General features: G+C 39.5%; 1 protein-coding gene across 2 annotated transcripts in view; it reads left to right on the top strand.

Moving 5' to 3' along the window:
- The window catches only part of MOSPD2 (motile sperm domain containing 2), a 70,805-nt gene that overhangs the window by 43,649 nt on the left and 12,526 nt on the right, over positions 1-14,630 (top strand). For both annotated transcript variants that reach the window (XM_032795933.2, XM_032795934.2), the window contains exons 10-12: positions 9,025-9,137; positions 10,614-10,710; positions 11,532-11,628. In XM_032795933.2, the coding sequence (XP_032651824.1) occupies positions 9,025-9,137; positions 10,614-10,710; positions 11,532-11,628 (307 nt within the window). The remainder of the gene's footprint in view (positions 1-9,024; positions 9,138-10,613; positions 10,711-11,531; positions 11,629-14,630) is intronic.

The following is a 14,630-nucleotide window of genomic DNA, read 5'->3' as shown; positions in this document are numbered from 1 at the left end:
CTTTGGTTACTAATGCGCTGGAAATTACTTTATTATCCTCATGTGATGGGAGTACATCATCCTGTTTCTTTCCAAATAAACAACGGAAATTTATTTTGAACACTTCTGTCTTTTGTGCATCATTAACAGCTTTATCATCTCTGTCTAGTAATGGACCTATACGAGAAGGGTCAATTTGACCCCAGAATATGCAATTTTGATATTCTTTTACTTAGAAGTTATAACGTAATGGTATAAGGGAATAGCTAACTTTTGAATCATGCATTGAACCAAACCAGAGGCATGTCCTGAGTTTCAGGCCACAGTTACCTCCAAATGAATTGTGGATGTTACAGACTTAGTTTATTGTCTTCTTCCTTTTTTGTGTAACTGAGTCTTTTCATTTACTTTCAAAGAGAAACATATGGTTGTAAGGAAGGACATCACGTGGTCCTTATTTAACACCCTTAGCATTCCATTGCCTAAAGAAAGGTTAATTTACTCCTTCTTACTCCCTCCACCTTTTTTTTTTTTTTTGTCTTAAATTCTTACTCTGACCCTTTGGATAATCTATGATATTTAACTAATATGTTAACCAAATTGGAAAGTAAGATGTAGTCCAGCGGATGTTTAGGTTTAATCCTAAAATAAATATATTAATCCGTCTCCTAAAAAGTTGCATATAAACTCAAAAAGGCTATAATTTAAGCTCTATGCTGAGGTAAATACTGCTCCTGTTGGCTATGGAGAAGCAATAACATGATACTACCAAGGAAGGATAAGACCATAAATGGTAGGATATCTGAACGTAAACGAACTTCCAAATTTATTTCTGGAAAATTCCTTATGTCTGAACCAACTAGACATCCTGGGGGTCATCTTTGTAAATTAAATACTTTCTGCTATACTTTTTTTTAACATAAATGTTTTCCACTGACGAGTCTCAGATTTTGAGATTAGAATTGCTACACAAATGTGTTCACTATCCTGAGCACAGGAACTACTGAAACCAAATAAGTCAATAGCCTTTTTGTTAAGTTTGAAAGTGATAAACTTGAATTCCTTTCTTATAATAAAACCAACTTGTATAGAATTAAGTTTGCTATAATCTTTCTTTATATTTGTAAGAAAATATTCTTATCCCTTTAGGATTATACTTAAGTTATTAGCATAAGTGATTGTAAGTATATGAATAAATATTTCAGCACTGGGAAGATTGTGCAAAGTTTGGGAATAGAAGTTGTGAATTAGACAATATTATTAGTTTTAGAAATAGATTTCTTGTTTGCTTTGCTAAAGTTATCAAGTACAGTGCCTAGAATCGCTAAAATATTTTAATAGTTGGACATTAGGATATTTTATAATGAACCTGGAAGTTGTTAAAAATTAGAATCAAATTGAGAATACCTTCCTACGCTTGAAAGATGGGATAAACTCTTCGCAAATTACAGCTAAGTGAAAGAAGAAAGAATAAACGTTAGAACTTCAAAATGAAGGAAAACTTCAAGAATATAATCACCAAGTTATAACAAAATTATAGGAAAATTTTATCCAGTTAAATGTTTCAAGAAGAGTTAACCACAGAATAAAGCTAAATGGCTTCTCAAACAGTTCTGTTAGTATTATATTTTAAATTAATAATTCTAAATAAGAAATTTAAAGAACTCCAGGAAAAGAACTACAGTAGAACCCAGAGTTATGAACACCTTGGGAGTGGAGGTTGTTCATCACTCTGAACAAAATGTTATGGTGTTTCTTTCAAAAGTTTACAACTGAACATTGACTTAATACAGCTTTTAAACTTTAGTACACACAAGAAGAAAGCTGCTTTTAACCATCTTAATTTAAATGAAATAAGCACAAAAACAGTTTCCTTACCTTGTCAAATCTTTTTTTAAACTTTTTCCTTTATTTCTTTTAGTAGTTTACGTTTAACACAGTTCTGTACTGTATTTGCGCTGCGAGTATCAATAAACTGAATCCTTTTAGAGCTGGGCTAGCCCACCATTACAGCTGAATGGAATATTAATGTATGAAAAGAGATGCTAAATACAGTTGAGGAGTTTTTTGTCTTTTATCTAAGCAGTCCTGAGGGCAAGTCTTCATTGAAAGGTCCAAAATCCCGAACACACTCACTTCAGTCCTGATTCAGATAAGTCTCCCTGCTTCCTGTGAGAAATGCTCAATTTTTGATTGCACTCTGCCAAGAGAGTGATTTTTCTTTAACCAGAATCCTTTATGAACAAGAACTTGGGTTTTGGACTTTAAAGTCCAAAGTCCATAACTATAAGCAGCCATGGGGAAGAGAGAGCTTTCCTAAAGAGCAAATATGCCAAGAAAAGATGATCACCACACCAAAATACTCCTCTGATAACAGATGGCAGGGTCTGATTTGAAAATTAAATATTTCTCTCTGAGATACCATAGGAATTTCTGTGCTTTGAAGGAAGTCAGAATTGGACCTTGGAGAACAAAGGTATTGATTGTCTTTTCAGAATACTGAATTCTTCTGAAGTGCAGATATTTGTTTCTTTAAATCCAGACCTTTGTGCTGATGGGATTTATATATTGAAATATACCAAATTAATAAACTTAACTTCCATGGATGCTACTGAAGTACCTGATTCCAAATAAATGTCAAGCAAAATTACACTCAGAACAGGAAAGAAAAGAGCACTGAAGTAGCCTTAACCTTTGAAATCTTCTGAGAACCATAGCTGGACTATTACAGGAATTAAACCTAACACCTTGTAACTGAATTGCTATAGTGTTTGATTCAATTGTCTGTTTTTCATCTAGATAGCACTGTAATTGTAGGAAGATATTATATTTGCATTTGTATATGTTCACTCTGATCTAATCATCACCTAGATTACTAAAGTTATTTTGTTGCTTAAAGAATTAATCTTGAACTCAGAATTGTCTTGCTGTGTGCTGCCTAAAATCTGAAACTATGCTGTGTCATATCTTTGTTAGTTTGTTGGTTAACTTTTGACCAGTTAAAATTAATCCCTAAATTTAAGCACCACTAAAAACTGATTGATATACTCAAATCACTGTTTTTGTTTTTTGTTTTTCCCTCCACTGTATCTGACTTTCACTCACTCCCAGCAGCTGTGATGCATCTGCAAGTGTGTATGATTACTTGCTCTTTGAAGAAATCCTCAGATCTCTCCCTCTGAAGTGTCTGTGTGTGTATGTGTACAAGAAAAGCGCCCTTCTAACCTCACTTCAAACTTAATTTGTATGTGCTATAAAATCTAGAATACTTTTGTATACTGATCTTAATTGTGTTGTGTATTTCTCACTAAAGAGTTAATACACCTCTACCCCAATATAACACTGTCCTCGTGAGCCAAAAAATCTTACCGTGTTATAGGCGAAACCACATTATATCGAACTTGCTTTGATCCGCCGGAGTGCGCAGCTCTGCCTTTCCGGACCACTGCTTTACCACATTATATCCAAATTCATGTTATATCGGGTCATGTAATATCGGGGTAGAGGTGTAGCATGTGTGAATACCTCATGCTCCATACTCACCTCATTTCTGTTTTTGTGTGGTAACTTGTTACTGGTTTACCTTTTTGTTTATTTCAAATAGAAACAGCATTGTGGTATTATTACTTCACTTTTCTGCATATCAACTTTGTATCACAAATCTGGTCAGGTGTCCCCTTGCTGGCCGCCCACTGGACTGCTGTGAAGGGAATCGAAACCTCTGTGTCCCTGGATCTCTGGGTGTTTTAAGCCTCCCGAATGGGAATATAGCTAGTCTTGGAGTCTGCAGGCACATTAGGCACAGACCTTCTATCCGGCATGTTCTGAATGCTAGCACCCACTGTTCAGGTTTCTAGCCTCTTTGAGCACCTTGCTGACCCATCAGACAGTCCCATACGTAAACACACTTTCTCCAAGAACTCCACCCTAAAGGTTTGAAGCTTCTGGCTTACAGTTTAACTCTCTGGAAGCAACATGGTAGCTGTAAAACATTCAGCACCCACTGACACTTTGCCCAGAGTCTAACACAGCTGCTCTTTTGCTTTAATTATATAAACACATGAGTACAGATCCCCAAAACAATAGACTGTACACACCTTTCCCTACAGTTTCCTCACCACTCCAGGGCCTTCTCTGGGTAGGCTCAGAGTACCTGTAAAGTTCAACTCTTTCCAGGAAACAGTTTGGGTTTCCCTGCTTCATGCAGGCTGGTACATGTTTTGGGGACTTTTCCCTAGTGAAGTCTCCTTCTCCATCGTCTGTAACTTTGCTCTCTCCCATCCAGTGTTGCTTCTTCCTATCTGACTTCCTTGGTTGTGTGTTTCCTTATTTAAACCCCTCCTGGTCACCTGACGTCTTTCTTTTTGGGATGTGGTTGCTCTTTTTCGCATAAGTTTTGCACCTGAAGTGCTTTCCATTTGACCTCAGGCTGTAGTGTTACTGGTGCATTTCCTGCCAGCAGCGGCGGAGCCACATGCAGAGAGGCATTTGTGATGGAGCAGTTTTTAAAGAGGAACAGTTTGTAATAACTCCTGGTTGATATAATAAATTGATTGGTTCTTCAGACAAATTCACATTTCTCCCTTGTCCAAAAAATAAACAACCCAGAGTAGGGGTACTCAAGTATTCTAGGTGTGTTCTAACATCCCATTTTTAGACAGTGTCTTTTGATACTATTAATTTTGAACTTCATACATTCATTAAACAATTCTATTGGTCGCACCAAAGTACAATTACATATGAATTTATAGGTCAGTTCCTATCTACATCGTATAAATCTTCTCCCTCATTATGCCAGGAAAGGGATCAACGGAGGTGGAGAGTTCCTGGGACCTCATCTAATTCTAGTTACCCCAACACCTCTGAGAGGATAGGGTGGCCACAACAGGCTTTGGGTGCCTGCAGAGTGGGTCTTGGCACCACCGTGTTGTTGTGAAGAGCAGTCCCTGACAAAGTGGAATCTATGCACAGTCCCCTTCTTCACACCCTCCTGGTGCTTCCCCCACCTCCCTCTGATTCTATTGCATTGTAAATGACCACACTGAAGCTATAGATTAAGGGGCACTTTTCCTTCTACATGTCCCCAAACAGTCGCTTCATATTCTTTTGGGGCTTTTCCAACCCTCTGATAGGTGGTATGAATTTGGCAGTACACCCTCCATGTCCATTTTTCTAAGGGAGTTCTGGCACGTAGCACCTTTTTAGCTTTGCTTCAGTCTCTTTGCTCCCAGTGGAGTTCTGGCTGTGGCATCTAACCCTGCCAGTGTCTCAGTGCTCCCAGCATGATTCTGAGCCACAGATGCAGTGAGCACTGACTTAGTTGCCCCAGGAAGGATAGACAGCGAGCTTGCCCCCTCGGGTACTGAGTCTTACCTTGGTGGGTTTGCACTTGAGTCCTCTGGAATTATCCCTATTATATCATTACACAGAATAACACATTAAGAAAAGTCACCTCCCGTAGTCCTGCAGTTGGCATCCCAGGATTGAGACTCAGGCTACAAGCACACTGAAGGGCTTCATCATACCTGCATATATTTGCCTTCTAACACCTGATTAGATATGCCCTCATATTCCTCCTCCTGGGTCCCATGAATGTGGCTTGACCCTCTTCTCCTGTTTTGAACTGGTGGCATTTGTCCTGGTCAACAAGCTTCTGACCCTCTTGCTCTGTCTGCTCACTCTGATGCCAGGCCTCCAGCACCATCTATCTCTCCTTTACAAGCAACCTTTTCCCCTCCAGCCTCCATAGCTCTGGACCTATCACCATTGCCAGTATGTCTTCTGGATCATCTGTGGCACCGTCTGCTTGGTCACCTGCATGCCCTGTAGGAGAAGGGACCCTGGTTTGGAGTGTGTCCATCCTGCCTCCAGGCACGGGAGTGCAGCAGTGCCATCAGCGCCATCTGTGTGTCCTTCACAAGCGGTCTTCGCTCCAGCCTCCACAGCTCTGGGCTTCTCGCCATCACCATTACATCTTATTGACCATCTTGGGAATTGTCTGTGACACCGTCTCTTTGGTTACCTGCCTACCCTGTAGGAGAGAAAAAAGAGATCTAGTCTTGCCCCTCCATCCATCCCATGATATATGTATGCAGTGTGGCCACCAATTCCAATTTTTCTGATCAGCAGAAACCAGACCTCACTGTGCACACAGGCTCAGAATCTGCTCTTTCCTGAGCTGTTCCTAATTCATGTTTGGCAACTGTTTTTACCCAAGGCAATTAAAAGATCTGCTCCTGGCTTTCAGACTAACAACAGAAGTGAAATCCCTTGCAAAAGTGTTTTTAAAAGCTCTTATACTACAATAATCCCAATCACTGCCATAGATTCTGCCATAGATCTGGTCAGACACCCCCTTGCTGGCCACCCACCAGACTACGTTGAAGGGGGTTTAAGACTGTCCCTAGATTCCAATCTTCTAGAGCTTGAATGGAGTCCAGCCACTGCCCAATTTTGGGGTCCCTAGGCACACACTCAGGGCAGAGACCTTCCATCTGGTGTTCCCTTCTGAAGGCTGGAACCCATTGCCCAGCTGCCTGCCTCTGGGCAAGTCGCTGACCCTTCGGACTCTCCCATACTTAAGTACCTCCTCTCTCAAAACTCCACCCCAAAGGTGTGAAGCATCTGGTTTAGTTTAACTCTCTTAAGAGGCAACATAGTAGTTGTAAAGCATTCAGCACACACTGGCAGTTTGCCTAGTATCTAAGGCTACATCTACACTACAAGCAAGGGGTGTGGTTCTCAGCGTGTGTATGCATACTCAAGCTAGTCTCTTATGAACTAGCGTGAGTATAGATAGTAGCATTGCCACGGTAGCATGGGCAGTGGAGGTACAGTTTAGCTGGGCTGAGTAAAAACCCACTTGAAGCCAGCGGGTACATACTGGGCATGGCTAATCTGTATTGCTACTGTCACTGCCCATGCTACTGTGGCCGCACTATTTATATTCATACTAGCTCAGGGGTCGGCAACCTTTCAGAAGTGCTGTGCCGAGCCTTAATTTATTCACTCTAATTTAAGGTTTCACGTGCCAGTAATACATTTTAACGTTTTTAGAAGGTCTCTTTCTATAAGTCTTTAAGATATAACTAAACTATTGTTGTATGTAAAGTAAATAAAGTTTTTAAAATGCTTAAGAATCTTAATTTAAAATTAAATTAGAATGCAGAGCCCCCCAGAGCAGTGGCCAGGACCCGGACAGCGTGAGTGCCCCTGAAAATCAGCTCGCGTGCTGCCTTTGGCACATGTGCCGTAGGTTGCTTACCCCTGCACTAGCTCAATGAGAGCTAGCATAAGTCTGCAGACGTGATCTGTGAGTCACACCCCAACTTGTAGCGTAGCCATAGCCTAACACAACTGCTCTTAATCATATAAAGGGCAAGAAAGTACATGTCTACAAACCAAAACACTGTACGTGCCTTTCCCTTCTTCAGTTTTCTCACCACTCCAGAGCATTCTTTGGGCTTGTGTCAGAGTTCCTTGGGGCTGTCTCTGTCCAGTAAAGCAGGCAGTTTCGCTGCTTCATGCAGGCGGTCACATGTTAGATGGCTTCTCCGGCAGAGAGCCCTTCCCCATTTTCTGTGACTTTGGTGTCTCCTCCTGCCCAATGCTTCATCTTGCAATCTGACTTCTGTTCTTTCGTGTTTTCTTATTTAAACCCCTCCTTCTCAGCTGCTTTCTTTGTTCTGTCTCCTAGTAGCTGTCCACTGTTTTAAAAAAAACACTACCACTACCCTCCCCTCAAATGGAGGAGGAAGTAGCTTTTCCCTTGGGATGCAGTTTCTCTCTTTTGCATAGCTGTTGCCCCAACATTAGCCTTAAATATCTTCCTTTTGTCCTCAGTAGTGCCCCTGGTGCATGTTCTGTCAGCAGTGCTGGAGCCTCATAAAGTGAAGTGTTCATGATGAAGCAATTTTTAATAAGAACATTTCATAATCCATGATGTCAAACAGAATTCAAAAGTTGGATTGATTCCCAAATTATCATGTTTTGTCCATGCTTACACTTTGTGTGTTTTCTCTGACAAAATATACCTTCATATAGAGAATCCCTCATGCAAATAAACTGAATGACAAAAGCACCTCATTGCACTTAACTCAAGCTTACCAAATTTTTGCTTTGCTAATTTCAGCTTTCACCTTATACACTTCGTAAATGAACTGCTTTAGCCCCGTCACCAAATAAATCGTTTAGTTCTGGATTGTGACATTAATAGGCAAAAGTATCCACTTTGCGCTGTTGTAACAATCATGTTATATGCATGAAGTTGCTGGAACCTCAGCTTCTTTCATATTGTTAAAACAGCTAGGAGTCCTTATGGCACCTTAGAGACTAACAGATTTATATGGGCATAAGCTTTCATGGGATATAACCCACTTCATCAAATGCATGGATTGGAAAATACAATAAGCAGGTATAAATATACAGCACTTGAAAAGATGGGAGTTGCCTTACCAAGTGGAGGGTCAGTGCTAACAAGGCCAATTCAATCAGAGTGTATGTGGCCTATTCCCAGCAATTGACAAGGTGTGAGTATTAACAGAGGGCAAATTATTTTTTGTAGTGACCCAGCCACTCTCAGTCTTTATTCAGGCCTAATTTGTTGGTGTCAAGAATTGTCAAGTCAAGAATTGTAACATTCAAAAACCAGTAGGAGAGCACTTCAGTCTATCTGGACACTCAATAACAGACATAAAAGTCATCATTCTTCAACAAAAAAACAGACTTCGAGAAACTACAGAACTGGAATTAATTTGCAAACTTGACACCATCAAATTAGGCCTGAATAAAGAATTCTTCTTGTCAACTGTTGGGAATGAGACATCATATAAAATATGTAATTTGTTAGAAGCCTGATTTTGTGCGTATGTTTCAAAGCCATCATGCATGGTTCATTCATTGAATTACAGGGAATTCAAAAATTAACAGATTCAATAACGTGTAAATTTGGCGGAATGAGCATCTTGCCATTACGTTTACTGCAGAAATATGTACATGATTATAATGTGTGTGACTCATGTTTTTTATTCCTTTATTTTTACTCAGGTATGTTCTATAGAACAAATTTCCAAACCAGAAGAGAATGACAAAACAGATTCCAAAACAAAAAATGCAAAGAAAGCATTAACCATTTTTAAAGGACCGTTATTACATATAAGGTAATAATGTTCAATAGTAATTTTGTTTGCTTTATTACATTGTGTATCGCTCTCTTAAAATTAATTTAATCAGTTTAAAACCACAGGAACTGAAATCAAGTGTTAAGCGATTTGACTAATCTTTAATTTTTTGTCTTCTAAAAACTCTTACTTTATCTGATATGAAATCTTCTCAGACTTGCCTGTCTTCCATTCAACAACTCTAAGTACCTGTAACATACGATATTTATCTCTGTGAATGAACACCTTCAGTGATCATTAATTTTTCCACCTAGATCAAAAGTTATTTTTTGGTTGTTTTTTCAGTGCCATGTCTGTGCCTGGCACTAATTGACAGTCTAATGGCTTAACTGTATTAGCAAAGTGACCAGTTTAACTAAATTTTAAATGATCTAGTTAGACCATTGTAAACTCCATAAACTTAAACTAGTTTAACCCTTGCTTAAAATTGCTTAGCTTAAGTAAGATAACCAGGTTGATTTTTAAAATGTATTTCATTTGATGCAATTTTAGTTTCTGATTTAAGTTAAAACCAAATATAAACAAGGGTTAAAGTAGTGTAAGTGTGTCTGTTAAGATTTGCACCAATTAAACTAGATCGATTTAGTTAACTGATGCAAGTTTTCTAATGTAGACAGCGAATGTGCTGTCCACCCTTCCTGCAGCTCTCATTGCCCAGGAACGGTGAACTGCAGCCACTGAGAGCAGTGGTGGGCTGTGCTTGCAGGTGGTCAATGTAAACAAAATGTCTCGCAGCCCTCCAGCAGATTACCCTGATGGACTGCGTGCCGAAGGTTGCCAACCTCTGGTATGAAGGGTGGGTAGAGGCATAAGGTAGCTTTGAGGGAGAAGGGGTCAAAACAAGCTAAATTACTGTTAAGAAATTGGGGAAAAGAAAGGAACTGACCGTGATTACTTAACATGACCCTCCCTTTTCAGAAAAAAATTGTCAGGAAAAAGAATAACACTTACGTGCGCCTTTCAATTATTTTATCTTTTTAAAAAATGCTAATATTTTCTTGTGCCAGTTCTCTTCCTTCCATTACACATCTTTTTCTTACTTGGCTCATGCATTTGCCGTGTTTTCTCTATTCAAGAAGAATGTCAAATTCCAGAACGATAATACCAATGTCATACAATTTTGAAAGAGAGGCATAACCAACATTAGAATATAAAGGAACGGGAGAGACAAACCTTTAGTTCCTAGTGCACCCACGCACACAAAACGCTTACACCTTTTACTGTTACCAGCTCTAGATTCTATCAAATTTAAATATGCTGCAGAATATTGTGGCAGCTTGCCCGTGGAGAACTTAATTAACAGTGACTGTAACTGATGGATAGAAAGCACTTTTTTTTATAAATAAACTCAGATTTGTGTTATGATAAATGATTTAGAAAGATTATTTGTGTTTAAAAATAGTGGATTGCTCAATGAAAATGGTATAATCCAATTTTTATTTTATTTTCAATTAGTCCGGCAGAAGAGTTGTTTTTTGGATCCAAAGAAATTGGAGAGAGAAAATGCTTGATAGTTCTGACAAATGTGACTAAAAATGTGGTGGCCTTTAAGGTAAATATTATTTGTGTCTATACATTGTTTTGTTTTGCTGTCCACATGCTTTTCATTTGTACAGAAATATAAATTTGTTGTAGCAGATTTTGTGCAAAGTCCCAAATCTTTCATGGAATAAAGGTCAAATGAGATAATTAACAGTAACAATAATGAAAGGGTGGTGTCTTAACACATATTTGGTTGTCCAGACGTTGCTGGATCTCCCCTCCCTCCTCCTTATTCCAGGAACAAGTCATCGCTTTGTGATCAACTATGTCAAAGCTGCTGAAAAATCCATTCCCCATTAGATCACCTTCAGAGGAATAAGTCCAGTCCCGGTTCCATGTTCAACTCAGTAGCCATATTTTTAGGGATGAAGGAAATTAAATGAATTTAGCTGTGCATTGACTTGGTTTACCCCCACTTCGTACATGTTCTCTGCATATATACATGATTCAGGTTTCAAAGTTGTCAAACTAGCAACTTTCACAAGTATTACGTTCAGTATATTTGTTTGTTTAGTTTTATTTATATTAAAAAAGAGAAAAGAAATCAGTCTTTACCAAATAGGGAAGGACAAAACTGATAGAAGCTAATGCTTCCAATTTCTTCCTCTAAGACTACTCCCAAAAAGGAAACGGGTGTGGGGTGTGTTTTGGTTTTTTAAATCTATTGTCTTCATTACTCCATCTTTTGGCAATAATAGAGGTCTGATAACATTTTAGGAACACCAAACCCTGTCTCTTCTCCTTTTTTGTAAATTAGCAGTAACAGAACTGGTAGGCAGAATGCATTTAAACTCTGACATATACCATATGCTTGTTTGTTTTTATTTTTAGGTGAGAACAACTGCTCCTGACAAGTATAGAGTTAAACCAAGTAATAGTAGCTGTGAACCTGGTACATCAATAGACATAGTAGTATCCCTCCATGGTGGTAAGTAGAAACTCATAGGACACACTTTTCAAACAAGTCTACAGGAGATACATGCACAATTAACAGCTCTTCTTTGAATTGGCCTCTGTATATACTCCGTTTTGGGGGACACCTCCTGGCACTGTGAGCTTTGGGACCCGCTAGAAGAGCAGTGGACTAACTGTGGAGATTTACTTAACATAACAAGGCACCCAAACTGCATTTTTTTTCTTTTTGGTACTGCTGTAGTATCACGGTTGACACTGCTTCATTATCCAAGTTTTTTGCTGCTAAAATTGAGTGGGCCCATGTTAGGTTATCTGCAAGAGTGCCTGAAGGATGTTTTAATCTGTTGCAGTAGTCCCTAGTGAAGGATTTAAAATAAGCATTGTATTTAGAGATATATATTGAGGCAATTTGGTTTGAATTATTTTCTTCATCCACTAGAGAAGAGTTCTGTTAATCACTAATGCAATTAACAGTAGTCCTGTCTTCTTACCACAGTCCCAGGATTTTGAGTATAAAACAATGAAAATGAGATTGGCTTCTGGACAAGTTGAACAAAAACAATTTATTTCATTCAGTACAGATAACAATGTTAATATTTCATCCTTGTGATCTGTAATTATGCTGAAATTGTACTGCGTACTGATATTTGATGGAAAAGAAATTCAAATTTTGTGTTATGGAAGTAAAATGTAAGTAATTTTGGGAATACATTTCTATAAAGAGCAGTTGCATCTTTCTGCTTGGTTAGCTCTTTTATAATGAAATAATATGAAATCTTTAAAAAAAAATTTTAGAGTGGAATGTTTAGCATGAGTGAATACTAAATTCATTCTTTATATTTCCTATCAGATATTGCCAGATATGTCTCCAAATGAGTTGTTGTTTAAAATATTCCTAATTAAAAATGCATCACTGTTTATTTTTCTTTTTAATCTCAAAGGGTCCACATGTCGAAATAATTTTAAGGGTAATTATGTAAAATTATACCATAAATCTACTAAAGTGGTTGTTAGCTTGTTGTCTTATGCCTCTATTGCTATGTAGCTGCTTTTTTACAAATCTTACCAAATGCAACAAGTCTATTTTGTGAAACAACAGCAACAAATAAGTTTTGGATTGTTCACTATCATAGATTTGCTGTTGCATTTTAACTGAATAGTCTCCATTAGGAAAATTTTAATTCCTACAGTTTAATGTGTTTTCTCCTTTATTCCTGTGTGACGTCACAATTTTTTGACACCTATTGTAGTTGCAGTATACCTACCTTCTTTGAGTGATAGTCCCTATGTGTATTCCATATGTGGGTACACATGCATGCCATGCGCCCGAGTCCGGAAGTGTTTTTAAGCAGTGTCCGTTGACCTACACATATATAGTGAGTCTCTTCGTGGCTCCCAGGCGAGAATAAGTAGTAGTGTCGGTTGATGCCACTCCAGTTCCTTCTCACCTCTGCCTGGCCTCAGTCAGAAGCCCTGTTCCTTCAAGCTTAGTCTGCTAAGAGAGTGATTTTACTTTGTATATAGCATGTAAATAATTTCATTATTATAGGTAGATAAGTTAACTTACAGTGCTAGGCAAGGCTGAGAGCTTCTTAATGAGGCTTTGATCCCCAAGCTCTTTAGCACCCAACAACCCTTAACCGGGTATGGGGCTACTCAGGAGGACATCCCTTAGGGGAGTATCTATTAATGAAGATCCTCCTATGGGTATGTCTACACTACAGGATTATTCCGATTTTACAGAAATCGATTTTTGGAAACAGATTGTATAAAGTCGAGTGCATGCGTCCACACTAAGCATATTAATTCAGCAGTGTGCATCCATGGTACCGTGACAAGCATTGACATTCCAAGCGGTGCACTGTGGTAACTATCCCACAGTTCCCGCAGTCCCCGCTGCCCATTGGAATTCTGGCTTGAGCTCCCAATGCCTGATGGAGCCAAAAATTTGTTGCAGGTGGTTGTGGGTAAATGTCGTCAGTCAACCCTCCCTTCATGAAAGCAATGGCAGACAATCATTTTGTGCCCTTTTTCTCTGGATTGTCTGAGCAGACGCCATAGCACGGCAAGCATGGAGCCCATTCAGCTCACCGCAGCAGTTATGAGCATTGTAAGCACCTCGCACATTATTGTGCAGTTTATGCAGAACTAGAAGCTGAAAAACGAGGTGACTGCAGCGTGGTGACGAAGAGTGATGAGGACATGGACACAAACTTCTCGCAAAGCGCAGACCCTGGCAGTGTGGACATCATGGTGTTAATGAGGCAGGTTCATGCCGTGGAACGCCGATTCTGGGCCCGGGAAAAAAGCCAGACTTGTGGGATCGCATAGTGTTGCAGGTCTGGGATGATTCCTAGTGGCTCTGAAACTTTCACATGTTTAAGGGCACTTTCATGGAACTTTGTGACTTGCTTTCCCCTGCCCTGAAACACCATAATACCAAGATGAGAGCAGCCATCATAGTTGAGAAGCGAGTGGTGATAGCCCTGTGGAAGCTTGCAACGCCAGACAGCTACCAGTCAGTCGGGAATCAATTTGGAGTTGGCAAATCTACTGTGGGGGCTGCTGTCATGCAAGTAGCCAATGCAATCACTGAGCTGCTGCTATCAAAGTTAGTGACTCTGGGAAACATGCAGATCATAGTAGATGGCTTTGCTGCAATGGGATTCCCTAATTCTGGTGGGGCGATAGACGGGACCTATATCCCTATGTTGGGACCAGACCAACAAGGCAGCGAGTACCTAAACTGCAAGGGGTACTTTTCAATGCCGCTGCAAGTACTGGTGGATCACAAGGGACTACCAACATCGACATGGGATGGCCGGAAAAGGTTCATGACACTCAAGTCTTCAGGAACTCTGGTCTGTTTAAATGGCTGCAGGAAGGGATTTACTTCCCAGGCCAGAAAATAACTGTTGGAGATGTTGAAATGCCTATAGTTATCCTTGAGGACCCAGCCTACCCCTTAATGCCCTGCCTCATGAAGCCATACACAGGCACCCTGGACAGTAGTAA

The sequence above is a fragment of the Chelonoidis abingdonii genome, chromosome 1 (assembly GCF_003597395.2).
Source record: "Chelonoidis abingdonii isolate Lonesome George chromosome 1, CheloAbing_2.0, whole genome shotgun sequence".
In the NCBI taxonomy this organism is placed as follows: Eukaryota; Metazoa; Chordata; order Testudines; family Testudinidae; genus Chelonoidis; species Chelonoidis abingdonii.
Note: the sequence above shows the minus strand (reverse complement) of the source record. Positions and strands in the feature narration are given on the sequence as shown.